At 40.2% G+C, this 25,956-nt stretch overlaps 1 protein-coding gene across 1 annotated transcript in view; it reads left to right on the top strand.

Annotated features, from left to right (window-relative positions):
* Positions 1–1,972: 1,972 nt before the first annotated feature.
* USP24 (ubiquitin specific peptidase 24) overlaps positions 1,973–25,956 on the top strand; it is a 65,872-nt gene continuing 41,888 nt past the window's right edge. Inside the window, exons 1-12 of the mRNA XM_055724369.1 lie at positions 1,973–2,423; positions 14,540–14,705; positions 15,690–15,757; positions 17,270–17,413; positions 17,908–18,030; positions 18,904–18,939; positions 19,531–19,596; positions 21,046–21,111; positions 21,896–21,970; positions 22,761–22,919; positions 24,238–24,352; positions 24,872–24,975. Coding sequence (XP_055580344.1) covers positions 2,115–2,423; positions 14,540–14,705; positions 15,690–15,757; positions 17,270–17,413; positions 17,908–18,030; positions 18,904–18,939; positions 19,531–19,596; positions 21,046–21,111; positions 21,896–21,970; positions 22,761–22,919; positions 24,238–24,352; positions 24,872–24,975 — 1,431 coding nt within the window. The 5' untranslated portion in view covers positions 1,973–2,114. The remainder of the gene's footprint in view (positions 2,424–14,539; positions 14,706–15,689; positions 15,758–17,269; positions 17,414–17,907; positions 18,031–18,903; positions 18,940–19,530; positions 19,597–21,045; positions 21,112–21,895; positions 21,971–22,760; positions 22,920–24,237; positions 24,353–24,871; positions 24,976–25,956) is intronic.

Genomic DNA, 25,956 nt, shown 5'->3' with positions numbered 1-25,956 from the left:
TAATTTAATGCATTTGAAGTGCTGGAATGTTTCTGAAGCCTGACAAGCCTGAGCCAGAACAGTTTCATTTATAATTGGAGATCAGCATTAATGAAAGACCTTCCTTAGATCCAGAAGCTGAAGTTCAGAGTCATATGCCACTACCCCCATTTCACTGAATGTCAGCCTACAGAAAAAAAAAAACAAAAAAACACAACACAGCGATGAATGAGCAAGATGAAGAAGCTGTGATTACCTTTTGGGTCAGTATATAAGCAACATGAGATCACTGGTGGCATACTGCAATCTAAAAATGAACCTGAAACCTTGCCAGTCCAACTGACAGATCCATCAGTTTTCTTCTTTCTACAGACAAACTCAGGTGCAGAGACAATGAGCTTTGAATGTTCAGGTAGGTTAGACACCTAAACACTGTTGAGTGTCCCCTACACTTGATAGTTTCCATTATGCTGAATGTGATTTGTATCTAAGACTGCAGACAGCTGTTTCGATTCCTGACCCCAGCACTTTCAGCAACGTCAGCCATTGTTAATACAAATTGGTTTGCCAGAAAACACAAGCCTTAAAAGACAAGTATGTATTTGCAGACACCAGCACTGATCTTGACAAATCTTTGATCTGTTTCCTCCTTCCTCCTCTTCTCTGGATGTAGAGAAGACATCGTTAAAATGAGATGATAAATTTTGCCTGGGAGATTGCCAGGAGATCCAGATCTACTGATTTCATGCAGTACCAGAGTTCACTAAGCGGGTTTAAGGAATAGATACAACTTATTTTCTGCTGTGGGCACTATCAAGTTTTAAATATTTATTTTTCTTTTGCTATCCAACCGCACTCTGCTTCCTTTTGTACAGATCTGTGTCAGTTTGCAATGTTATACGCTTGAAGAACACAGTTCTACAGAGAAGCAGGCTGGAAGGGCAGCACTCCGCCTGCAGTCAGCCAGCAACCCCTCAGTGCGCTCGTGTGACCCAGGACCCCTGCCCGGGCAGGCCCCGAAGGCCGCCCCGCCCCTCCAGCCCCCGGCCCACAGTCCGCTGCCGCCAGCAAGCACAGGCAGGGCAGGACTGGGCTTCGCAGGAAACCCTCCCCTCGGCGCCTCGGGGGACAGAACCCGGGGGACAGAAACCCTCCCCTCAGCGCCTCGGGGGACAGAACCCGGGGGACAGAAACCCTCCCCTCAGCGCCTCGGGGGACAGAAACCCTCCCCTCAGCGCCTCGGGGGACAGAAACCCTCCCCTCAGCGCCTCGGGGGACAGAAACCCTCCCCTCAGCGCCTCGGGGGACAGAAACCCTCCGAAACCCTCCCCGAGGTGAGGGGACAGAAACCCGCCCCTCGGCACCTCGCGGGGACAGAAACCCTCTGAAACCCTCCCTGAGGTGAGGGAACGAAAGCCGCCCCGAGGCACCCCGGGGGGGACACAAACCCGACCCGAGGCACCTCGGGAGTCGCCTGCCCCTGCCGCGCGCTCCCTGACCACAGACGCTGACGGCTGCGCGAGCCCCTTCCCGCCTTCCCTCAGTCTCCCCCTGCCCCGGGCCTGTCGTCTCTCGCTGTGGGGACCAGCAACCGCTCCGCCGGCCGTGCCCCTGAGGGACCTATTCACCACCGTAATTAAAGGAGGAGCTATGGGCAGCGGTGAGGAGACTGGCCGAACGACCAGCGGCTCGGCTCACCGCTGGCGGGCCCCACTGCCCAAGAGCGGCCCTCAGCCCCGCCAAGACCCGGCCCGGCCCGCCCCGCCGACCGGGGTCCCATTGCCCGGGCCACGCCTACCCGCTCCTGTCGCTATGCCGACAGCCCCCCCTCCCCCCCGCTCCGTTCCATTCATGCCTGGGCCGTACCGCCCCCCACGTCACGTGACGCGGGTCCCGGCGTGCGCTCCCCAGCCGGGCTTCGCCGCCGCTTCCGGGCGGTAGGGCGGGGCGGGGGGGGCGCGCGTGTGAGGGCGCGCGCGGGGGGGCGGGGGCGGCCGCCGCGGCGGCGGCTGAGGGGAGAGGCGCTCCCGTCAACATGGCGGCGCGCGGGGCGGGCAGCGCCTGAGCCCGGCGCCCCTCGGTTCGCGGCCCCCTCCTCCCCCCTCTCCCCCGGCCCGGCCCGGCGCGGCGCGGCCATGGAGAGCGAGGAGGAGCAGCACATGACCACGCTGCTCTGCATGGGCTTCTCGGACGCGGCCGCCATCCGCAAGGCCCTGCGCCTGGCCAAGAACGACATCAACGAGGCCGTGGCGCTGCTTACTAACGAGCGGCCCGGCCTCCACTACGGCGGCTACGAGCCCATGGAGAGCGGGCAGGGCCCGCCGGGCGGGCACGGCTCCCCGGCCGGCGGGCAGGGCCCCCGCGGCGGCGACGGGGACGGCGGCGGCGGCGGCGGCGGTGGCTTCGACCCGCCGCCCGCCTACCACGAAGTGGTGGAGACCGAGGTGAGCTGCGGCCTGGGCCGCCCCCTGTCAGCCTGGGGGCCGCTGGTGCGGGCCGGCGGCGGCGGGGCCTGGCGCTCGGGTGGGTGCCCCGGGGGTCCGGGCTTCGCCGCGGCCGCCTGGGCTGGGTCCCGGGCTGCGCGCCGCGGCTTTGCCTTGCGATGGCTGCGAGGTGGAGGGCACCCGGGCTTTCCCTTGGCATTCCAGGAATGCGGGGCTGCCGTCGGGTGTTTTTTTCCCCCTCTGCCCCTTTTGTGCCTGCTTGCATAATCCGACTGACTAATGACCGTACTTTTTTCTAACTGTTAGCACAACGTGAGGGAAAGTGCGGTCTGGGTGTTACTTTACAGACGGTTTTACTTGGGTAAGCTACGCATAAATTCTGAAATAGGAATGCAGTGAGCTCGGATATTTTCAAAACAAAGGCTTTAACTCATACCTTAAATTATAGCTGTGTTCTAAAATAGACCTGAAGTAGGTGAGGTGCTGGAAAGCACCGGCCTCTCCCCGATTCTCTCCTTCCTCGTCTGCATTTTTCTCTTCCCCCCTTTTCGACAGCTCTGAACTGCTCAGCCAGCAGATACACTCGTGGTGCTTTTCCTGCCGCCTAGAACAGCCTTGTAGCGCTGCCTGTAAAGCCTTTTCCTCCTCCAGGTCTTTTTTTCTAAAACTTCCCACAGTGCTCATATGAAAAGAGCTAAAGGCTATGGAACTCGTGGGGATGAGAACTGAAGAACAGCCCTGCCGGGCGGTACCAGAGGGCCACCTTGCATGGTCTCTTGTCTCAAGAAGTGGGCGATGGATAGCAGACACCTAAACGTGTGAATAAAACCAGGGAAGCTAGTGTACCCTCCCAGGATTCAGTGAACAGTATCCTGAAGATTTCCAGTGCCAGAAGTGGTATCTTTCTGTGTACAGTTGTGTATGTATCTATAAATATGTACAAAGAATACACGTGTGTATCTTCCTGTACATAGCCACGCTTGCGCAGATCACCCATATCTGTAGCCTCGGTATATTGAAGTCCAATCTTGCAGAATAAAGATACATGATCCTGTTCGCTGAATTAACTGGTTTAGATCCTTAGCTCCTATAGGCTGATGATGTATGTTTGTGGGGTAAGGTGATTTGTGGAATGGCATGTGTGCTGTGCAGAAGAGGAGTCGCTGTTTAACTTCACTGGTGGAAGCAATAGGGAACTGGTTTCTAACTTTTGTCTTTAAGAGTTGGGGGTGAAAGAGAGTTCTCCTTGTTTGCATTCAGATCTCTGTAGCCACCAAGAGGGTGGATTTTCCTATCAGATATGGTGTTGGTTGGGACAATCTGGGTTGTCAGTATGACATTTCAAGAGAAGCTGTCAGTGTAAACTCCAGAGAAGCACTTTTTTCCCCCCTCTTGTTCCTATGACAGATGACACTTTGACAACTCTAAGAGGACTTTTCTCCCTGTTATTTCAGCTTGTATGTCTGATCAAACTTACACTTCATGGTTTCCTTTGCCACTCATGTTCTTGTTTGTTTTTACTTTGTGTTCTTGTTAACCCACAGGAGGGAAACCAAAACATTTCAATGTAGGCAAATGACTGCACAAAGTAGACATTTCAGAAGGATTGCAGTATCTCGTTACTTGAAACTTTATATAAATTCAGACCTCAATTTTGTAATTGGCTTCATTTCCATATGAGCATCTGTCAACTGCACATGTATGCAAAGCAGTATTTTTGTAATGTGAGGGTTATACCTGCAAAACTCTTTTAAGACTTGGGATTGTTGCCTGTGCTTATTTGTCTCATGTTGCAGTACAACCTAGCAGCTTTTGACATGTATTTTGTAAAAGGGAAAAATTATATATGAGCAGTTCTTGGGTTTTTTTATTCTTCAAATATAATTTAGAACTACATTTAATAAATACAGCTATTACTTAGGTGATTAATCAGTAAGTAGCTTTCTACTCAGCACAAGCTTATGACATATGAAGCTGTACAGAAAGGCATTGCACTAATAGCTGTATTATTCTTTGTAGTCATATACATTATGTTGAAACATATTGTACGCCATACTATCTTGTGATAATTCAGATGTTGTTTCTGTTTTTTTCCCTCTCAGTATCATCTCTCTTTCTAACAACTCTTAAGTGTGTATTCCCCCTCATCATAATATCAGTTTTAACTTTTATTTAGTGGGGAGGTAGTGGCATGTTAAGTTTTCGGTTTATTTTTGGATTTTATGTATCAGCAATGTACATGAACATATAGATCAAAAGAGCACAATTAATAGAAATTTTCCCTTAAATAAAATTTTCTGGTCTAGTAATCTTCTTCATGAACAAAAGACAGGATTAGATTTTTTTTACCTTAAAAATAACAGGAAAGCTGTAGTCATTCTCAAAGACGTGTGTGTAACAGGTCTGTACTTCCTATTTACATTCCTTTTTTTTGGCTGAGTACAGTTAGCATGCATATAAGAATAGATTTATGAAAGATTAAACATTTTACATTTTCCCTAATCAGTAATGAATCTATTATGTTTGCATATGCTTATTTGGTTTCTATTACATAATGTTAGAATCTGTTCTGTTCAGTAAGGGTGTTGATCAAAGAAAGACTTGTCTGTTGGTTTTCTTTGAGAATAACACAGCAACTAGATATATAGCATACTAGTAAAGATGTGTTTTCTTTAGATAAGGTGGCAAAACCAGCGTGAGTCCTCTTTCAGTGGTCCAGACTGCTCATCTTCAGGGGTGCCTGGAGGCATTACAGAAGCCTGAATTTGGAATAATTGGCCCAGCAGCAAGACAGCTGCTATGAGCTCACCTGACATGTGCCCTGTGCTTTCTGTGTGAGACCTGAGATGAAGCTGTACATAAATTCATTTTCACAAGGGCTAAAACTTCGGTTCCAGCAGGCTAATGTCTTCCAAAGAGTGTGCAGCTGATTCAATTTTAAGTTAATAGCTGTGGTGCACTTGTGGAGTTGATACTGTTAGCATGACCATGCTTAACTCATTAAAAGAAAAAGGGCAGGCAAACTTGAAAGTACAAAGGGGGCTTAACATTCGTTTGTGCAGCCTTCCTGAAATATCAAGAAGTTCAGTTTTAGGTTCACAGCTGGTTTCAAGTTCTACCCTGTGTAGTACCAAACCACTTTGACAGGCTGAGATCACCTGCTTTTGCAAAAGGTAACTTTGCCTGTTTGACATAACTGCTGTTTATGTCTGTTGGCTGAAGTAAATCTGGTAAGTGCATTTTGGCAAGAATCTGTGTTTATTCCTTAGGCAACATACAGACTTCTACGGTGTGATTCTTTGCTGAGTGGTGGGAGTGGAAAGATAGTATACTCATCTTTTCATATGACTGACAGATAAGCTGATGAACTGCCACTAAATCTTTATAATTTAAGATAAGACTATAAATGAATGTGATGACAATGTCTGTCAGTGTGTCCATGAATTGCCATGAGTGCCACAAGTGCTGACTTTCACCAGTTGGGGAGTAATAGGATGGAGATGAGCAGGCTAAAATTAATGCGGGGGTTGTGAGCAGAGAACTTAAAATTGTGGTAAGGGATAGGAACCCACTTACACTAAAAGTATGGAACATGTAACAATGGTTTGTATAACCTTTACTTAAATAATTTTGATTTGTTTTTAAACAGCTTCTGAGAGTCATTACTATGACCCTTTGGGTAAATTGTGATGAACAGATTATATTACCTTCTGGCTATTCCTGTCTCCTTTGGCATGTGCTCTTTTGACTTCTTTTTTTTTTTTTTTTTTAAGTTGAACTGGATCAAAAGCTCATATACGCCACATTTTAGTAGAGAAGGTTTATAATAAAACTTGTCCAGGGTTGCTTTTGAGGTGGTGTTTGATTTCAGAGAAGGAGGTTTTGCAAAAGAAACAGGACAGCAACTGTAGTAACAGTGCCAGGAACATTCTCACTAGTCATGCTGCAGAACTATTGTGTTCAAAGCCCTATCTCTCCACATTATTAGCGCTCAGTACTGAAAGCAGTTCTACCACAGATGCGATTCGTCATGGTGGGTGTGTAACTTAACCTCTGTTTTAGCTTGTGAAGTTTTTTGATCCTTGAATGGAAGGAGCTGTATTTATTTAAAGACAAAACTGGTATTTAGCCTTCAAGCAAATGAGATGGATTTCATGCTGTAATTTTATAAATTTAAAGTCAATCTCCTGTCTTGTAAGTAGTGTTGAGCTTTGCAAAAGTGAGTATTTCTGGCATTCTCATGTGGAAGTTTTACAGTGTGGCTTGTCTAGGAATTGGCCTTGTAAAACAATTAAGCAATCAAATAAAGCTCTGTGGTGGATTCTGGCATTGAGTCCCTGGCTGGATGCCATCAGAATGTCAAGTGGAATTAGTATTTTAGCACTCCTGGTTTTCAGCATCGCTGTTTTCCAAAATTAGTGCCCCTGGTGTAGCACCTCTTTTTAGATTCTAGTTAAGTTAATGATTTCTTGGATTTTGAAAGGAAATACCCTGGTTTTCATTCTTGATATAACACAGACTAACAGAGATGCTACATGAAGCTAAAGAAAATAGGGGCAATACTGAGAGGTGCAGTTGGTTAATTTTAAATGTAAGCTTTGTTTCAAATAACTTATGAACTCATTGCCATGTAATTGTTAGAGTAAGCTTTGGATTGAGACAAGCACTTTATAATTCCTGTTTCACCAGTGAAGGTGATGCCTTTGGGGTCAGTGGAGGTAGGACACAACTCTGTATAGCCAACTTCTCAGCTGGGCAGGAAGTGTCTTTGGTATAATGTTCTCTAGAGGCATTTTCTGGTCATCTTCCCAGTTTACAGTGCTATTCTGTGGCAGCTGTTTAATAAGGAAGTGAAATACTGAGGAAGAATGAGAATAAAAACAAATTAGCCAGTGTTAGAAGTTAATTCCAGCAAATCATTTGGATTGCTTTTGGATTAAGGAACAGTAGCTCTTTGTATGAGAAGGGCAAAGATAGAGAGGAAGTGCCTGTTTCTTTTGTAAGCTCTTATTTTGGGAAAAAAAACCCCACCCATGTATTTGTGCTGCCATAGGAATAGTCTTTGGTATGTATGTTTCAGTTATGCTTCACGGGCCAAATTAAAATTAATTAAAAAAAGCCAGTGTGTTTCTTGCGGCTTGATCTTCCTCCTCACTGCTTTACACCAGTTCTGGCTTCTCTTGTTCTGATGCCCAGTGGGGCATTTAAAGACTTTTCATATGAGTTAATAACAGTTTTGTAATTATACATTGTAGAACTTGATGTCAAACTTTTTGTCAGCTGCTTTGTCAGTTCTAGTTTCTGTCTCGCTATACATCAGTATGCATCCATAGAACAGAAGTATAGATGAGCGTTTAGCAGTGTTACTGAATTAATTCTCCCTTCCAGAGCCTGACCTTTGGTCACTAAAATGTTAAATACTTTAGTGTTTCTGCATCACTTCTCTATTAATGCCTGATGTTTTGGCACAGGGAGATAGAAGTATTGACCTAAAATTAAGTACTGAAATAATAAACATTTGTGATTCATTGTTTTATTGTATTAAAGCACAATGTTTATCTGATACCGCACAAAGTTATTTTGAGTTATTTGGAAATAAGCATGGGGTTTTGTGCTTATGAAAACTCAAGGGTTGGGAGGAATTTCGGTATCAACTCTGGCTTTTGTAGTTACACTAACAGAGTAAGTTTTTTAAGTATATCCACAGACAATACTGAAAACACATGCAAGATAAGTGTGTGTTTTCCTTGGTTCCTTATGAATGGCATTCTTAACAGTGCTTTCCATGACCTTTCCCTCGCCTACAACTAGTTATCAAAGATACATTGCCAAAAGTGGTTGTAACAAATCTGTCTGCTGCAGATTTTGCTGAATACTATGGTAACAGTAATATAAAAGAGCATATACTCCTTTTATTTTAGGTTAAATTGATCTTTTCATTCAAATGTGATTTTTTTTTTTTTCCCCCAGAGCCTTGATTATTTTGTTTTGTTGTAGTGCTTAGTACTGTGTTTACCTCTGAGCAACTAGCCAAGTACATTGGGGAATATTGCTTAGTAACATTGCACCATTATCAGGGAGACCAGTATAAGCAATGTTTTTAATCCTGGTTAATGTCTAGCTTTACTGAATGTATTTTTATTTTTAAAATTCCTGTTGTGTTCTTAGGCCCAGTCTTACACAGTTCTTGGTTGTGAGAGGTGGAGTGGCAGGGAGCCACAAGGGTTTGTAGTTGAATTGTTGTAATCCCTTACAACTACTACCATGCATTCATTGTAGTGCACTTGTACTCCTCTCAGTTAAGATCAGTGTCCAAAACTTTGAGAGAACATTCACCAGATAAATATGAGTTTTCTTAGGATATCTTCGTGGTGAGGTGAGTCCAAATCGGCTTCAGTTAGGTGGAGTCTGTAACATAAGATTTATTTTCCTGTAGTGATAGACTGGTCTCAGTCCTTATTATCATGATGAAATACTAATATTTTTTCTTATTGCAAGGCCACATGTACTTCTGTAAAGCAGTGCATAGTAAAAATTTGATCTAAATACCTTAATTTCTATGTAAAAAGAATCAAACAAAAAAATCTATGTGTCTCCCTTAGTGGAATGTAAATAACAAAAAGCACTTCTAGCTATATTCAGAAGTTTTGCATGCAGAGTTTTTTTCCTGGGGATGAAAATGCAAGAGGACAGTGCTGTATCTGTTTAGGACTTCAAACAGTTAAAAACTGTTACTATACTTTGCAAATAAATGTCTGATTGTCAGTAAAATGTTTGGGAAATCACAGTGGGTTTTCTTATTGCTAAATAAGAAACGTGGAAATTCTATGTATGACACTATTTTCTGAGGCTTACTAATATTGTCATATTCGTAACAGGATACCAAGCTTGCTCCTAGTCATGTGGGTTAAAAGAGTTTGATCTGATGGCAAGAAAAGGCAACTGGGAAATACTTCTCAATTTTGGCCACACCTGCCACATAACGTGAGTTTAAAGAAATTCTTTAAGCTCATGGAGTACCAGTTTATAAAAAGCAAGTAGGTTACAGGTATGGAAAATATAACAATATTTTTTAAAAACATTCAGTGGCATGCTTGGTGTGTTCAAGCGTAAGTGCAAGGTGGTAGTTTTGATTTATTTGAAAGCTTTTTAATTCTTACCCCTGTGAGTGTGTTCTAGGTAACAGAATAGCCTCCTTTTAGGATTTAATTAAAAGAAAAAAAGAATTGACATCCAGGCATGCAAGTAAAAGATGCTTTAATCTGTAGTCTGGCAGGTGGACAGACTGTCAAGTCATGACTTCAGGATTCATAGCTTCTCCCGCAGATTGATGGACATAATAGATGAGAGAGCAGAGAAGGGCTCTGTCTGTTTTTATGGGTATGTGATGTATTTCTCTTACCTTGCCTCCACCTGAGCATCTTGCAGTACTTTGCACCATTTGCTAGTGTCTGCATCAGCGTGCTGTGACAGAGGGAAGTATTACTGTTGTCACGTTACAGCTGGGGAAGCTGAAGCATTGAAAAATTGATTTCCTTGTTATTGCTCAGTATATCTGTGATAAAAACTGAAAGGTGGACCTAGAACTCTTAGCTTCTAATTCTGGCTTTAAGCATTATTTTTTCATTATTGCTTTGCAGAGCAATTATGTTTGGTCCAGTTTACAGGTGCATAGTAATAAAATACGGTTTCTTCTTTTTTTTAACAATACAGTGAAGCATCAGAAATCTGTTTTCTTGACTATAAATGCTGGTCATTTTGTGAAAATTATTTATTAGGATGAGGTCAAGGCAGCTGGTCTGCTGGTGTCTTAGAAAGTGTGATCCTATTGCTTGTTTAAAGAAACATGACTTTGGGGGTTCTGTTTCATAAGTTATACTAGATTCAAGAGCACATAATGTGATTTAGCTCTGGTGATAATAAATTCTGTTAGTAGCCTTCTATCAAAATCATATTAACAAATTTAAATCATAATTTGACTGTAATTTCATTACTAAGACTGCCAATTAGCATCAAAACACTTTCTTAAACTCCTAGTTATTTTATGTGAAGTGACCAGACTGGTGTGGTAAATGTCAGCAGCTTTAGTTAAACAGTGTTTGATGAGTTAATCAGCTGAACACTGCAGGAATACATTTTGAAGCTTTGAACTATGACCTTTTCGCAATTAAAGTTAATTCATATTTTACTTTTTGTGTGAGGGCTCATCTTTGTTTTGTGTTAGTTTTACGTGGAAGGTTTTACACTACAGATTCAAAAATGCTTTATTGATCAGATATTAAACAATTTTTGTTTATTCAGCCTTGCAAACAGCTCTGGGAGGTGCCAGGTCCCTGGAGTGAGAATCTTGAGTCAGTGCTTGAGACGGTTCATGTGAGGCTATTTCTTTTGGGAGCCTGTGTGTGTATGTTTAGACATAACTGCATTTTCTTACTTTGAAAATAAGCCAAGAGTCAATACTGTTCGAATGGGGGGATATTTAGGGCTTTTGTGTAATAAGAGATACATCAGAGGGCATGCAAAATTATGTTAAAGGTCTGTCAGCTGCAGAAGGGAGAATAGTCGCAGGATGTGTGATGTGCACCATGATTTCCTATCTCAGAAAATGGTCGATTCGTACAGACTTCTAGGCAGTTTATCTTTGGATGACCAGTTGGCCACCAGGAATAGTGGTTTTTTTGCTTTTTACTATTCTATTATTGGAGAATATCCCTACAAATCCCTAACATGTCAGGTGCCAGTCCAGTATTAAGTCTTTTCATCCAGAATTGCATAGTCCTGATGTAGGTCATCATCAACTGGCAGACAGCATTCTTAAGTCATCTATTTGAGGGGAAGGAGGTGGTTTCTCTGTATATTTAATAAAATTAAAAAAAAAAAACCAACCAAAACAAAACACAAAAGAAACAGAAACCCCCAAACAAACAAAAAAACCCACAACAAACCACCTAACATGTAATTCCCCAGAGACCCAGAAAACCACTTTTCTGGGAGGCTGACATGGCCCTGTGTACTATTTACTTTCATGCATAGCATACTCTTTCTGCAAAAGCTTGGTTTCACCTGTGGACCCATGTCAGTAGAGTGGGTAGTGACAATTCCTAGCTCCTCAGTTAGGAAGTGTTAATCGTGGCTGTCTGTTCAGAACTGTGCTGCATTTACAAATGTCAACAGAGCAAGTAAGTTCTGCAGCCCGTGTGGGTTAGTGAGCCAATGCAAAATTGTGCAAGAGCTGAGCTGACATTGCACCTTGCTACAGCTGCTAGCTGCTGTTAATAAACCCCTCGCTTTAAAGAGCAATAAACAAATCAATTTAAAAATTGGATGGTGGGCAGTTTGGGCTTTTTCTTGCACAGAAGGACACTAATTATAAAAGAGCAGCAATAAGTCTTTAAAGAGACTGTTACTCATACTAGGTATATTCTAAGAAACAAGACTCATTCTGCAGTAATACAAACTGAGCATAGCAGTAATCTCCAAGAAATGCAGGGTATTAAATTTAGTAAATGTTTGAAGGGGAATTTGAGTTTTAAACTACCTGGGCATTTATTTGAGACTGTTGCAGGCTTCACCGTAGCTGTGATAGTTCTAAAATTAATAAATAATTTAATTTGGTACTTTCTGGGCAGGGTTTCAGTAGCAGAAAACTGACGAGCAAGAAGACTTGCTGTCTCTAGTGCTATGTACCAAAGATACGCTCCTTCAGTGCAAACAGTTCCCATTGTTACTAAGGCAGTATTCCCAGTACTGCACCCATTGTTATTTCTTGTGTAACGAAAAAAATAATTTTTTAAAAAATCTTTTCACTACATTGTTGGTAGATGCCATCCAGCAACAGGCCAGACGTGTCCTTAGTGCAATTTAATATAATGCCTTATTTGTGGAAGCTAAATGTACAGTGAAGAACATATGTTACTTCACTCTTCCCTTACGAATTTCTGTGTTACAGATACTGGCAATCGCTTGTGTCAAAAGAAGTAAATAAAGAGCAGCGTTGCTTAGATGCAGATGGGGAAGCAGAACAAGTGGAGCTTTTCAGCAGCAGTTTAAGGTCTGCGCTGCTATTAGACGGCACCTCTTGAAACTCTCCGTTGCTAACACTACTTTTATTGAACACGGACAGTTTCCTCCAAGGAATGGAGCGAGGGTAGCTCAGTTACTGTAATCATCTGTTGCAATGTTGCTTTCCTTTGCTACAAGTCTGGGCTGAACTGAAATTGCTGAACAGGTAGCAGTTGGGTGTTTATATTGTACTCCTACCTTTATTAGACTAATCACTGTATCCTGTACTCTTGCTGTAAGGGTTTTCTTTGTAACTGCACACTTATTTTCCACAGGAAGTGGTTTTGTGTTCTGGATGGGTGTGCTTTACAAAAGTTGTGAACCTAACTGTTGTTTGTTTACTTAGTACAACAGGATATTTCCTAGAAAACTTTTGCTTTCGGTGTCTTTTCATTTAAACCTTTAGGCATATCTTCTCCAAAACTTGAAGTATTTAAACAGGGCATGGTTTGCTAATTACATTAGACTTCCATGCACAGTACTGGATCAAATGACAACAGTTTCAGAAGTTGATATTCAGGTCAGTTAAAGTACAACTTCCCATAATGGCAGACTTAGGACTGAATGTGTGGTGGAGGTTTGGGGAAAGGTAGCACCTTACTTCCCAAACACTGACATGTTTGGTTTTTTTCTGAGCACGATTTTGTGTTCCATTCCTATAAACTTTACTGCTGCTTTCCAGAACATTTAGTAAGTCCAGCCACTGTTTGCTATTTTCACCTGCACCATTGAACTTTAAAGGGTACGCTCTGTACAATTGCTGTTTCCTTGGCTTAATATTTTTGAGCCATTATGGAAGTGAATATGACATATTTATTTTTTAATAAACAGGTCTAATCCTGCAAATAGCAAGTGTAGTGAGAGAGCTGGAAGCACACTTGTCTGCATGCGTTTATTTCATTCTTTGTATACCATACCCTCCTGAGTTCAGGTCTTTCTTTTGGTTTATTCCTTTCTGTTTGTTCCTTTTCTGTTCCTGACCCTGGTTTGGTTTCCCCCACACACACACTCTTGTACGTGTTTCCTACTTGCCCTTCCTCCCTACATGTCTCTGTCTTCTCTCTCAGAGGGACCTTGTTACCATCACTGCACTTGTGTTTGCCTCTGACAGTTGGTCCTGGTTGCTGCCTGGCCTGATCCCAACACTGCCCTTTCCCCTGCTTGAGTTGTCTGCTCATGTGAAGGCAGGGAAAGTTAGTCCATGTGAACTCGTTGACACATTGGGTAGCTGGTGTCTATGTGAGGTTAAAAAATAAACAAAAGAAAACAAATGGATCACTTGTTTACTCTTTCATTTGGTACTGCTGAGGCAGTTACCTCATATGGCACTTGGCAAGGAACGTGGGACTAATTCTGTGTTCTGCCTGTACACAGAAATAGCTAGTGGCACTAGCAAGGAAGCCTTGAAAGCTTAGCTGCAGACATGTGCTAGCTTTTTCCCTGTTTGCCTTCCAGAATATTTTCCAGTAACTCATTTTGACTTCAAGAGAAGGATGATTGTAGTTTCTTGTTGGGCAACTATATTTGAGAGAGATATTTTTCTTTATAGATAATTAGCTAGTAAAAACAAAATAATCCTGAGGTACTGAATTAGTGTCTTGTGTTTCTTAACGTGATAAGGTGAGAGGATGATGAAATTGCCCCCCCTTAGAATAAATTCTACAGCAGTTGTTGAACAGAGGATTAATATGCAGTTTTATGAAGATCGAGTTTTGTACCCTACAGTCTCACAGGGGCTGGAAGTGCTTATCACTTGGCTGTAGGATCTGACATGCTAAGGAACAAGATTTGCCACTTAGATAGGCAATTAGTTAGCAATTAGTTATGTAAACATGGTAGTTATCACCTACATGAAATACATAAAGGTATGTAATCCCTTCAATTGAAATGGAAATACTAAGTTCTGCTTTGAAAAACACAAGCAGCCTCAGGGTTGTTGAGAATTTGACATGCTTGTTACAAGCACAGCTGCTTTTTCTGAAGGTACTAAATCTTTTAAAGTGTCTAGGATAGAGATAAAAATTGTTTTGCTTGAACTTCCTTTTTATTCACAGAAAAATGATGAAAATGGAAATTGCTCTGGTGAAGGTATTGAGTTTCCAACAACTAACTTGTATGAACTGGAGAGCAGAGTTTTAACAGATCACTGGTCCATACCCTATAAGCGGGAAGAATCTCTAGGCAAGTGCCTAATTGCATCCACCTACCTAGCAAGACTAGGTAAGTTCTGTTTCTAGAAGTACAAGGATTATCTGTTCAAAGGATTTCATAGACATTATGATGGGCGGTTATTCTCTTTCATATGAATCTTGCAGTTGTTTACTTAGCACCATGCAGAATGATCACATCTCTGTGAAAGTGGTTTAACATTGAATATTCTGCCCAATGCTCTAAAAAGAATGTTGGTATCTTTTTTTTTTCCTCTAAAGTAATTTGTTTACTTAAGCTTTTTAAAAAAGTGGAGCACATGTTTCTTTATGTTCTACTGATTGTAGGAATTACGGTTTTTCAGAGCTGAATTACTGACAGTTTTTCTCATTGTGCTCGTTATTTTCCATTAGTAAAAACAAGCTGTCATCTAAATCCATGCTGTAGCATGCTTGTATAACTGGTTGTTTTTCCCCAGTGAAATGCTTATACTGCATTAGACCTGAATTTGACTTTTCTGTATTCAGTATTTGGCTGGGGTTAATAGTGTTATGGAGGCATCGTGCCCAACAACTGGTATATAATGAATGCAAGACAGCTTTTCCATCATGCCTGATGGCAGACTAAAGGGATATTATAATCTGTTGGAAAAAATGGAAGTTGTTAGGTTGTTCTGGGTTGCTCCTTTGTTTCTAACCTGTGTTAAAAAGCTGTACTTGGATTTGGTTTTGGGTGGAGGCTGTGAAGCATTAGCAATGATCTGAAGTTGGTATGAGTAGTAAACTTTGAAGGGAGAAATGCTTACAGTGCTAATAATGCTTGAATAAGTTGTATAAGGTGGAACATTGGGAAACTTCTTAATTCTAGAAGGCAGGTTCTCTTGACTCACATTTTGTGCCTGAAAAAGCATGCTATTTACAAATAAACAGTAGCACTTTATTACTGCTGGTTTTGATTGGTGTTCCCAAAAACTTGCAAAGAGCTCCCTGAGGTAATCTTTGAAAATATTTTTTAAAAAATACTTTTCTAAAAAAAATTACTCTCCTTTCTCTAAAGGTCTTTCTGATTCTGATGAGAACTGCAAAAGATTTATGGACAGATGCATGCCTGAAGCATTTAAAAAGGTAAGTACATGCAGTAGGCCAATTCAGTGTTCCTTTGTGGTGTTCACGGTGAAAATAGTGTCTTGTAATCCAGACTTCAGAAACTATGGTAACTAGTGAGTGTATTAATAGATTAAAATCATACTCAAGTTATTTTTCTAGATTAATATCATACATAGACTGAGATTAAAATCATACAAAGGCCCAGCTCTGCAACTCTGGCCAATTCTGGCATGCAGCTTTTGTATTCTTTTTTTTTTGTACCCACTTTAAATTAAGAGCTCTGTAGTAATTAGTGAAGCCTAAAGACAGGTTTAAAGACCCTTGGATACAGCCATTAGCAAGTTCAAAATCAGATTTCTTTTAACTATTTTTTTTGCTGCTGCTTCTTTGGAAGGCTGTTAAATTCTTTCTTACCTCTTTTCACTATCTGTTTAGAATTTGTATTTCCCCTCAGTGTTTAATGCCCAATGTGCCTTTGGCTGTCCTTCTCTGGGTTGTTGTGAGTTTTTTCTACAGAGCTCCCTAAAACCAATTTATTTCCCGCTATTCCATTTTGAAAACTGCCTGAATTTCTTGCTCAGGGTTTAAATGATATGAATAATGACATATATACACCTTTTAAAAAGTTACTCAGTCCTAATCTTAAAATAGTGAGATTGTAAGTATATTTAAGGAATATAGAAACTTAAGGAAAAAATTCTTTTTCCATTTAGCTGTTAAAGTACATACAGTGCTTTTAAAGCACTTGATATTTTTTGCATGTTAAATAGTGTAGATTGCTCCTCCAGAAGGATAATCTGTAGAAATCTAAATTTTAGAATGTTCTGAATTTACAACTTGCTGAAATATTTGCAAGAAACTCTACAGTACAAAACTTAATTTTATTTAAAGTATTAAGCTTTTTAACTGCTGATGTTCAGACACAGCTAGCAGAAATTAAATTAAATTTGCAGATGGAAGATTAATGTCCTTTATAAACTACAACAGACTAGATTTAAAGATAAAGGTTCTTTAAATGTTTCCACATGTCCCACATGTAGGTGGGAAAGCAGCATTAAATACCTCTCTCTTCACAGCACATGTTTTTTGTTTTCCAGTAGAAATGGCTTGAAAAGTGTGAATTGGTAAATGGTTATTACAGCTGAATCAATGCAGCTTTGTGATACACCTACTTGAAGATTTAGTACCTGTGTGTTCAATCTGCAAACAAATTAGTTTCATATTAGTTGTTCTTTGCAAAGGTTACAGTCTTTACTAGTGCATGGGAATGGAAAACAGTTTGCTTTGATAAATCACGGCTTATAACAGAAAATAAAATGTAAGGTGTTCTTCAGTGAAATTACAAATTTAATTAGTTCTTAAGCCTTTAGTGCAGGGAGAGCATCTGGTAAACATGCCAGACAGTGATTAGTACACTCTAAGGAAACATTTGCTCTGAAAACAGTCTCAGGGGTTGATAAATTTCTCATGTTTTGTGATCGTGCTTAAACGTCAAAATACTACTTTTTATTATTTTATTTTTTTTTTTAGCTGTTGACATCCAGTGCTGTTCACAAATGGGGAACTGAAATCCATGAAGGAATATACAACATGCTTATGTTGCTAGTGGACCTGGTTGCAGAAAGAGTAAAACAAGATCCTATTCCTGTGGGCCTGCTCAGTGTACTTACAATGGTATTTGACTTTACGATGCAGTTTCTAATATTTGGGTATTTGGCATTTCCTATTTAGGCTGCTGATGCTTTTTCTATTTAAGTTCTAGTGTATTGTGTTAAAATCTGCAGCCATTGTTGCTGCAGTTTGTTAACATCCAGTGTGCAAATCATAAAGGGGTGAGTGATGTTCAAAACTTCTGAAAACTAACACTTTAAAAAAAAAATAATTACATGTGCTGTCACTTCACAGTTTATTTTTTAAAACTGCTACTTTGAGTTCATCTCCCCCTTTTCTGGATTACATGGGTATTGGGTATTGTCTATACAGAATGGAAGCTTCAGAATGCTTTATACAGTGAGAACTGAGAGGCAGGAGTCTTCTGTTGAACTTTATTTTTTGCTAGATCTTTTAACTGTCAACCAGGAGAATGCTCAACTGAAAAAATCAAATAATACCAAGTTCTGAGACTGGCATTAGCCATGCTGTTCATTGCTATGGGCTTTTCTTTCAAGGCATTTAACCCCGACAACGAATATCATTTCAAGAATCGAATGAAGGTATGCCAGAGAAACTGGGCAGAAGTCTTCGGGGAGGGAAACATGCATGCTGTCTCACCCATCTCCACTTTTCAGAAGGTGAGCGTGGCTGTACCCTAAAACCTCTTTTTAGGGTAGATGTGTTTGTTTCAGAAAAGATTGTATGATTAGTAGGTATTTAGAACAGAAGAAAGGTAAATGTGTCGCCAAGAATTACAGCAAATAGATCTTTAATATATGTTGGTCTGTAGAAATAGATTTGTCCTCTCAAATTGTCCCAGTTCTCTATTAGAGGCTGGAATTAGAAAGTGGTGTACTTCCATGTCTAAAGTATCACAACAATCAGAATGGTAGATCTGTTGTATCTAAAAACTGACAGTTGTTTGGCTGTTGAGTGTGAAATGACCAGGGTAACTCAGTACAGTTCTAGCAGAGAATTTATGCTTTTTTGACAGCCAAGGATAAGGATATCTTCAAGTCAGACACACAGGCAAGGAGGCAGTTTTTGAGGTTTGCACTGTCTTGTTGCAGTTGCTCCAGATGGGTGGGTCTGAAAAAGCATTGGTTGAGTTGATTTGTCCTTCAGGACACAACTTAGTGGTCATAGAAAGAAAATTCTGTATCTGCTGCTTTGTGAAATGTTCTTTAGTAATGTTCCGCGCAGCTAATGTGCTATAAATATAGTTGCTTGTGAGTCAGCAGCCACAGTGCATACTGTTGCCACAGCACATGGTCAGTGATGTCAAGCAGAGTCCAAAAAAGGATGATGCTAATGAGAACCAACCAGAGCTCCAGCTACATGCTTAGTAAAGGAGCTGTTACAAACACATGGCTGTTTTCTTTGAAATATTAGCGCATGCATTTGAGGTGTGGGTTAATGGGCTGAATGTGTCTGTCCAAATCTGTTTCAGAAGACAGCTGTTTAACGTTGATGTTGCTGCTACTAATTTGTTAATGTTTTAATTGTTCAAGGAACCTCATGGGTGGCTGGTGGATCTGGTAAACAGGGTAGGTAAATGTAAACCAAGCAAAATTGTTATTTGTCCCTTGAATTCATTGATCTTTAGAGATAATTTCTTCTTCCCTCCACCCCCCAACTTGTTTTTCCACTCTTCAGTTTTCTGACAACCACCGAAAAGAATAGCTTAATGTTTTAATCCTACATACAGGGAAGGGGCTTGGCTAAATACACCTTGTTGAGTTGCTGCCTTCTTCCTTGAACACCTTTATTCTAACGTGATAGCTAAGACTAGAGGAAGTTGAGAGCTCAGCCTAGGTTGCGGTGCTGTTTCCCAGTCTGATGTGCCACACAAGGGATCTGTTGCTATATGTGGTCTGACTTTATTCCCTATATCCATTTTTACCCAAGGTAGTTTCTAGCTTGATGTTTAAACTAGTACCAGATATAATTGCATTGCATTCCCCAGTGTGCCCCTGAATTCCTGTGAAAATCTAAAGCTTATGTGGAATGTCATATTCCACGGTAAAGGATACTTGTTGGCATCCCAGGAACTGTCCATGGAGTATTTTCTCCAGTAGCTTACTGAAAACATAAAATACTGTAGTTCACAGATTATAATACTGAGTATTTTATTTCAGTTTGCAGAATTGGGTGGATTTTCAGCAATTCAGTCCAAACTCAACTCAGAAGATATTGAACTTGGGGTAAGTTCACGTTTTGTAACGAGACTTCTCCCTTTCCGTAACATGCTTCATATAGAACCAGTAGCATCCCTTTTGGCAGTGCTCTTACCTTGCCTTTGGTACCGGAGCAACACTCCCACAGAGCCCGGGGGAAGTACTGTCAGACTGGATGTCAAATGAGTTTGAGCATAAGAATCCCGACTAAAGAGCTTCTGAGACATCACAGAAAAGAGGAAGGGTTAGTGTACCTTTCTGGCTAACAAATCAGCCTTCCAGTTAGACATCAGTCAATCTAGTTTCACTGTATATTCACCGGTATGTCCCTGGCTTTCTGTTTACTTCAGCTGTAGCTGCATTTAGCTGCATGTGAATTGACTTCTGTCATTTATTATGAAGTCATCGTTTAAGAAAAAAATCCTTAGGAAGACAGACACTGTCTAATCCTAAGCAACTTCTCAAGAGCTGTGTCTAAAAACTAACTGGTTCAACAGTGCTAAACTATTTTTTCATGAAGCCTAACTTGTTAACTTTTAGCTTCCTAACCTTCAGAATCTTTCAAGCTTTGAAGAGCAGGGAGGCTAAGAGAAAACTATGTCATTTGGAATCTTTTACCCCAGTATAAAATCAGCCTTTCAGTGAAACACCATTTGGAGAGAATTCAACTTCTTTTATTGGAGTATTGATATTTGCTGTTTTATGAAGAGATAAGGTTCATATATGAACATGACATAAGAATAAGGAAACTCGATTTAAATCCTGATCCTGCAATAGAAACTTGGACTTCGTTTAATGATTTATAACTTCTTGCTTAGGGAGGAAGTCTGGATCAGCATCACTTAATTTAGGCCTTTGATTGCAGTGGTGCACGCTCAATTTCACAATTCTGATCCAGTGTGAGAAGAAACCAATTCTGAAGCTGTTTATTGGCAAACAGATGCCTTTATGCATTTAATTTCTTGTATAGATATAACTTGAAAATCACGCATTGAAGTGATCTTGACATGTATATGACACCTTTACAAAAGCTTTCTCCCACTTAATGCATTGGGAGATAAATTTGTCATACGGCTTTAACCTTAAGTCTTGTAATCACACTTCTCATTGCTGTAGAAAGCAACCAAAATGTGATGTGTCTCTTTCCATCTGTTTATTTCTGTTATTGAAACAAAATCAGAGAAGACTGAACAGAATGATGAGAGGACCAAGATTAGTGAAAACTGGGAAGGCATTTTTGATTTCAAGCAAAAATATATAACACGTACTGTATGTTGTAGAGTAAATAAATCTCTTTCCTGAACCATGTGTTATTATAAAGGACTTGCACACCAAAACAAATTTGTAGCAAATGACTGGAAACTGTTGTATGAGATAAATAGTAATTATTCACCTTCATTTTCTTTTTAAGGTATAGATCACTAGCTCTGAAAAGATCTCTTATGTGCACCTAAATACTTGCTGTATTTCTTTCAGGCAATCTCTGCATTAGTACAGCCATTTGGAGTTTGTGCAGAATATCTTAACTCTTCTGTAGTACAGGTAAAATGCCTTTGTAATGAGTTATCAGGGGTCTGAAAATTAGTTTACAACTGTGTTGGTGTGAAACTGGTGACTAACTCAAAAAACCTTCAAAACACGTCGCATAAAGTAAAAGAACCATTTTGAGCATCCTGAGGGTGATGGATAGAGGGCTCAGATTAATTTCTAAGCACAGTGATCTGTAGTCATGTATCTGCATCTGCAAGAGTGAGAAGTTTTGCCACTGCCATTAGTAAGCTTCATCAATGTGAAGCATATGGGAAAAGAATTTAGCCTGATGGATGGATTTGGGTTTTAGTTTAACTTCCTGGCCGAGATCAAGCACATAGACATGGGAGTTTACACTGGAAAAATTGTGGGGGAAAAAACTCACTGTGACATATTTGTACATGCAAATGCACTTCTGGCTTCACATCTGCACTCACTAACAAACTATCAAATTAAGTGACTGAAAATATTTATTTGAAGAGGAGGTAGTTCAGAAGCCACTGGCAGTCAGAGAGGTGTATGCATGTAGTAACTGATGCATTTTGAAAGGTCAGTTTCTGGGTTTTTGCAAATCTGTATTATGGTGGTTTGAAATGGCTTCTTACTCTTAATTATTTGTTTTTCTGGACATACCTGGACAGATAGTTTTATGTACGTTGTAGGTGTTGCTTTATGTCTAAGATAATTGTGAATTTTCAACTAAGTATTTGGCTTTACTGCAGCCAGATCTTCTGAGTAATGTAAATGGTTTCAGGAAACATAAAATGATTGGCATGCCTTTTCTCACATTCTTTAGCCCATGCTGGATCCAGTCATTCATAAAATGATTAAATATGTACAGAATGTAGAAGAGAAGGACTTGAAAGACAAGGTAATGTTTTGCATATTAATATTTAGGAAGAACTTACTGTGTATGTTGGAAATGCTGGCAGCCTAGACTAGAACAGCAGCTTTATTTCCAGTGGCCAAAATGCAGCCTGTTCTGAATTCTGACTGAATGACATAGAAAAAAATACATTTACCCAATTATTTTCAATACCCTTTTCAGTAGCTATCTGGTATTATGACCCTTTGTAAAATATTTTGCTGCTGTTGCTATCAGACATGTTTTTGTCAGTCCCTTCTGCAGCATGCTGAATGCTGACTTCTCAGACTTGAAGATGCTTACTGTCTTGGAGTCTGTTAAATTCATGTAACTCGTGTGCATATGACTGTTGCGTTAGCTGTTTGCTTCTGAGAATTTGGTAATTGTTGATAAAATGTGTAACTTGTGACTACTCCCTGTATTACTCTGAATTTGGCATTCAGTTCCAATAACTTTGAGTGTTGACTTTTTACTTAGACTTAAATTGTTAATTGTAAACTGGATAGTCTGCATAGGTTGTATAACTACAGAGGAGCAGTGTAGTGTACCAAATCTGTAGACAGAGAGTCCACTTTAAATAAAGATTTTGTTGTCTTAAAATTTCTAGTGTACAGGTAATACTTGCAGATGTACATGGTGCTGCATTTCATAGATTAAAGAGTCTGTATTGGGTCACTAAACCTACTCTTTGTGAATCATTGAAGTCTGAAACAGAATAGCAAAAATAGCAATGCCTATGTTTGTCCTTTTTGTTTTGTTTTGTTTTTTTGTTATGTTTTGGTTTTGTTTTAAACAGAGACTAGTCAGTATCCCTGAGCTCTTGTCTGGTATCAAACTGCTGTGTATGCGCTTCCAACCTGATCTGGTAACTGCAGTAGATGACTTACGGCTGGACATTCTGTTGCGCATGTTAAAATCTCCACACTTCAGTGCAAAAATGAATTCCCTCAAAGAAGTAGGTTTGCCTTTTGTGTGTGTGTGTGTGTGTGCGCGTGCACATGGGCATGGGTGTAGGTGGGATGGGTTGTTAATAAGCCATTGAAACCACAACCTTAAAAAAAGATGTTGTGGTATCTCCTTACAAATGATGTTGCCTTAGCAAAAGCTGAGTTCGTGATAAATACCAGAACAAGTCAATATGACAGGAATTGTTTGTAATATCAGTAGCCACTGCAAGGACTGTGGCCTCCCCGTTAAAGAACAGCTAGACATAGTCTGAACCTTATCAATCTGAAATTACAGTTCTTAGAATTACAAGCAGTGGTCTGTGCTATTCGCTGAATATTCACTTTTGAGATAACCTTGCTAATTCAGAGTGTTCTATGGGCTATCCCTTTTCCCTCCTCCTCTCATTGAGAGGAAAGTAGGGGGAGAGGGAGCAAATGGGACTTAATCCTAGACGGGTGTCTTGATCCAGTTATATCATGTCATTACACTATGTGATTGTAATTTCTTATTATGCTTGTATATGGACACTGTAGTAGCACCTAAGAGCTGGAGTTTATGGACTAGGGCTCTTTGTGCTAGAATCTTACATCTAAGTAGAAGAAGAAAACAGTTTATTTTTGATGGGAGTTGTGGTTTAAGTATAGAGCTGTTCATCTCTTCCTTCCAAAACTTGTACAATTTAAGTGTCCTTAAAAAATGTGTGCTTTTTTTTTTTTTTTAGTACGCAGGCATTATAAGGTTTTTTAGAGTCCCTTTTTTTGCTTTTCCCTTCTTTTTTAAATGGGAAAATTGGGTTTTAATCATAAATGCTGTGTATCCTTGGTGAAGTTACGAAAGTGCGGCTTTTGAAGGCTTTAGCAGAAATGTACTCTTTCTCCCTAGAGTAAGGAGCCTATATTGGTTCTGTATTGGATAAAAAATAGGACACTTGATTTGAGTGTAACAAGCAGAAGCCTGACGTAACCTACTTCTGGTATATCTGCAGAAATATACCTGGTAGCACAGGCCAGCATTTCTGTGTCAAACTGAGAATAAGAATCTACCAAACCAGACAGTGATGGCAAGGAAGTGTTTCTGGTTGCCTTTAAACAGCTTATTAAACAAAACAAACTGACCAAACAAATAAAACAAAACAATCCCCCAAAACAGCCAAAAAACTCCCCCCAAACCCAACCACATAAAAACCCTTCTAACAATTCCTGTTCTTAGGATATTTCAGGATTCACACTTAAGCTTTGGGGTAAGCCTTTTGAATAGATTTCATTGTTTGTATACATAATGCATGTGGGAATCGGTGTTAGAATCTCAGGTTTTGCAATTTCTAGGTAACAAAATTAATAGAAGACAGCACTGTATCCAAGTCAGTGAAGAATGCAATAGATACAGACAGATTGCTAAACTGGCTGGTAGAAAATTCTGTCCTGTCAATTGCTCTGGAAGGTAAGTGCTTTCACAGAGACTTCTGGCATGTGCTTTGAATGTCTTAAATCTTAAAATATCGTTTCTCCCTTTCAATACATTTTGATGGAACAAAGGATTTCAAAGTTTTTGTTGTCTTAAAAATGGTAAGGAAAACCCTGCAAATTCTGCTACTATCATCTAATCCTCTATTTGACATCTGTGCAGGTATCTTCTGCTGTACCTGGAGTTTTTACTCTCAGTTTGTCTTTGTATATTGTTAGCCTCTAGAAAAGTGAGAAAAGGGGAGGGGGGTGTTTCCAAGTAGTAATGTCCTATAGGTGTGAACTGCTAACAGATGTATGAAGTAAAAGAAAATAAAAAAAAAGAGCCTTGCTCTTTTTCTTTGGACTGATAGATTTGTCTGTAACAAAGAATTTGCAAATGAGGATAGCTTTGTTCCTCTCCCTTCTTTTAAAAGAACTTGTTTATTCTTAGGCATTTATCGTATTGAATACTGATTAAAATATTTTAATTTAATTGTTTTTCTTTGTTTCGTAGGTAATATAGACCAAGCACAATACTGTGATCGTATAAAGGGAATTATTGAACTGCTAGGCAGTAAATTATCTTTGGATGAGCTTACTAAAATTTGGAGAATTCAGGTAAGCAATCAAGACTAGACAGGCGTTTTTAGAGTGTCTCACAAAAGGAGACATTCTAGTGGTGGGATTTTTTTTTAAAATAATGTATGCATCTCTATTCCTGAGTAGAGGTGGTGAGATTTTAACAGTATAGTTAATGCAAAGGCATTCTTCTACTTCTTTACCATTTAAAATCAAATGTTCTGGCAATTTCTTGTAACACAGCTGTTTAAATCTTACGATGAAGTTCAGTTCTTTGCAACAAGTGTTAAGGGGCTGCAAAAATATTTGACTTGGAATAAGAGGTTGTCCGCCTGAAATAGGTGATAGAGTGTTTGTCTAGACCACAGACCATGCCTAAGGATATTAATTTTTGTGCTGGAAGTATAAATTTGAATGCAGCTCACAGTGTGACTTTAAAGAGAGGGAGTTCAAATGATGTATTCCCGTTTAGCTTCCTGTACACACATACAATTGACTGACGAGTCATCTTTTCACATTCACCTTATGTGTACTTAACTTACTGCTGCGTAGGAAAGGTAGTTTGACTGCTTGATGCAAATGGCATGGAAGCTCTGACCAGAAATTTAATCTTCTGCTGCAGGAAATGGTTTTCTTCTCTGTCCAAATGTTGAAATTTCAGACTAAACCCATCAGACGCTGTCAGATCTGTAGTATGTGTGGGCATGGTAGCAAGTCTTGCATGCTTAGTAGAGCTCAAATATGACTGGCTCACTCATTTTTATTCTTTAATAAAATGCAGTACTTCGTACCCCCTTCTGCCTGTTATTCCCATGGTGCTCCCATCAGTGTGGGACAAGATTTTGTATTGTTTGCTTTTGAGAAAAGCCTTAAAGAGTGTCCGAGATGGAGCACCTCACACATGAACTTAACCAAGCAATGAAAATGGTGATGTTTGTATTGCTGGCACCACAGCCAGTGGTATGTGCCACTGCAACACCTTGAAGCTGCTCTAATAATGGCAAGCTAACTTGTACTTTC

The sequence above is a fragment of the Falco cherrug genome, chromosome 12 (assembly GCF_023634085.1).
Source record: "Falco cherrug isolate bFalChe1 chromosome 12, bFalChe1.pri, whole genome shotgun sequence".
NCBI lineage: Eukaryota > Metazoa > Chordata > Aves > Falconiformes > Falconidae > Falco > Falco cherrug.
The sequence above is the reverse complement of the archived record's forward strand: the minus strand, read 5'-3'. Positions and strand labels throughout refer to the sequence as shown.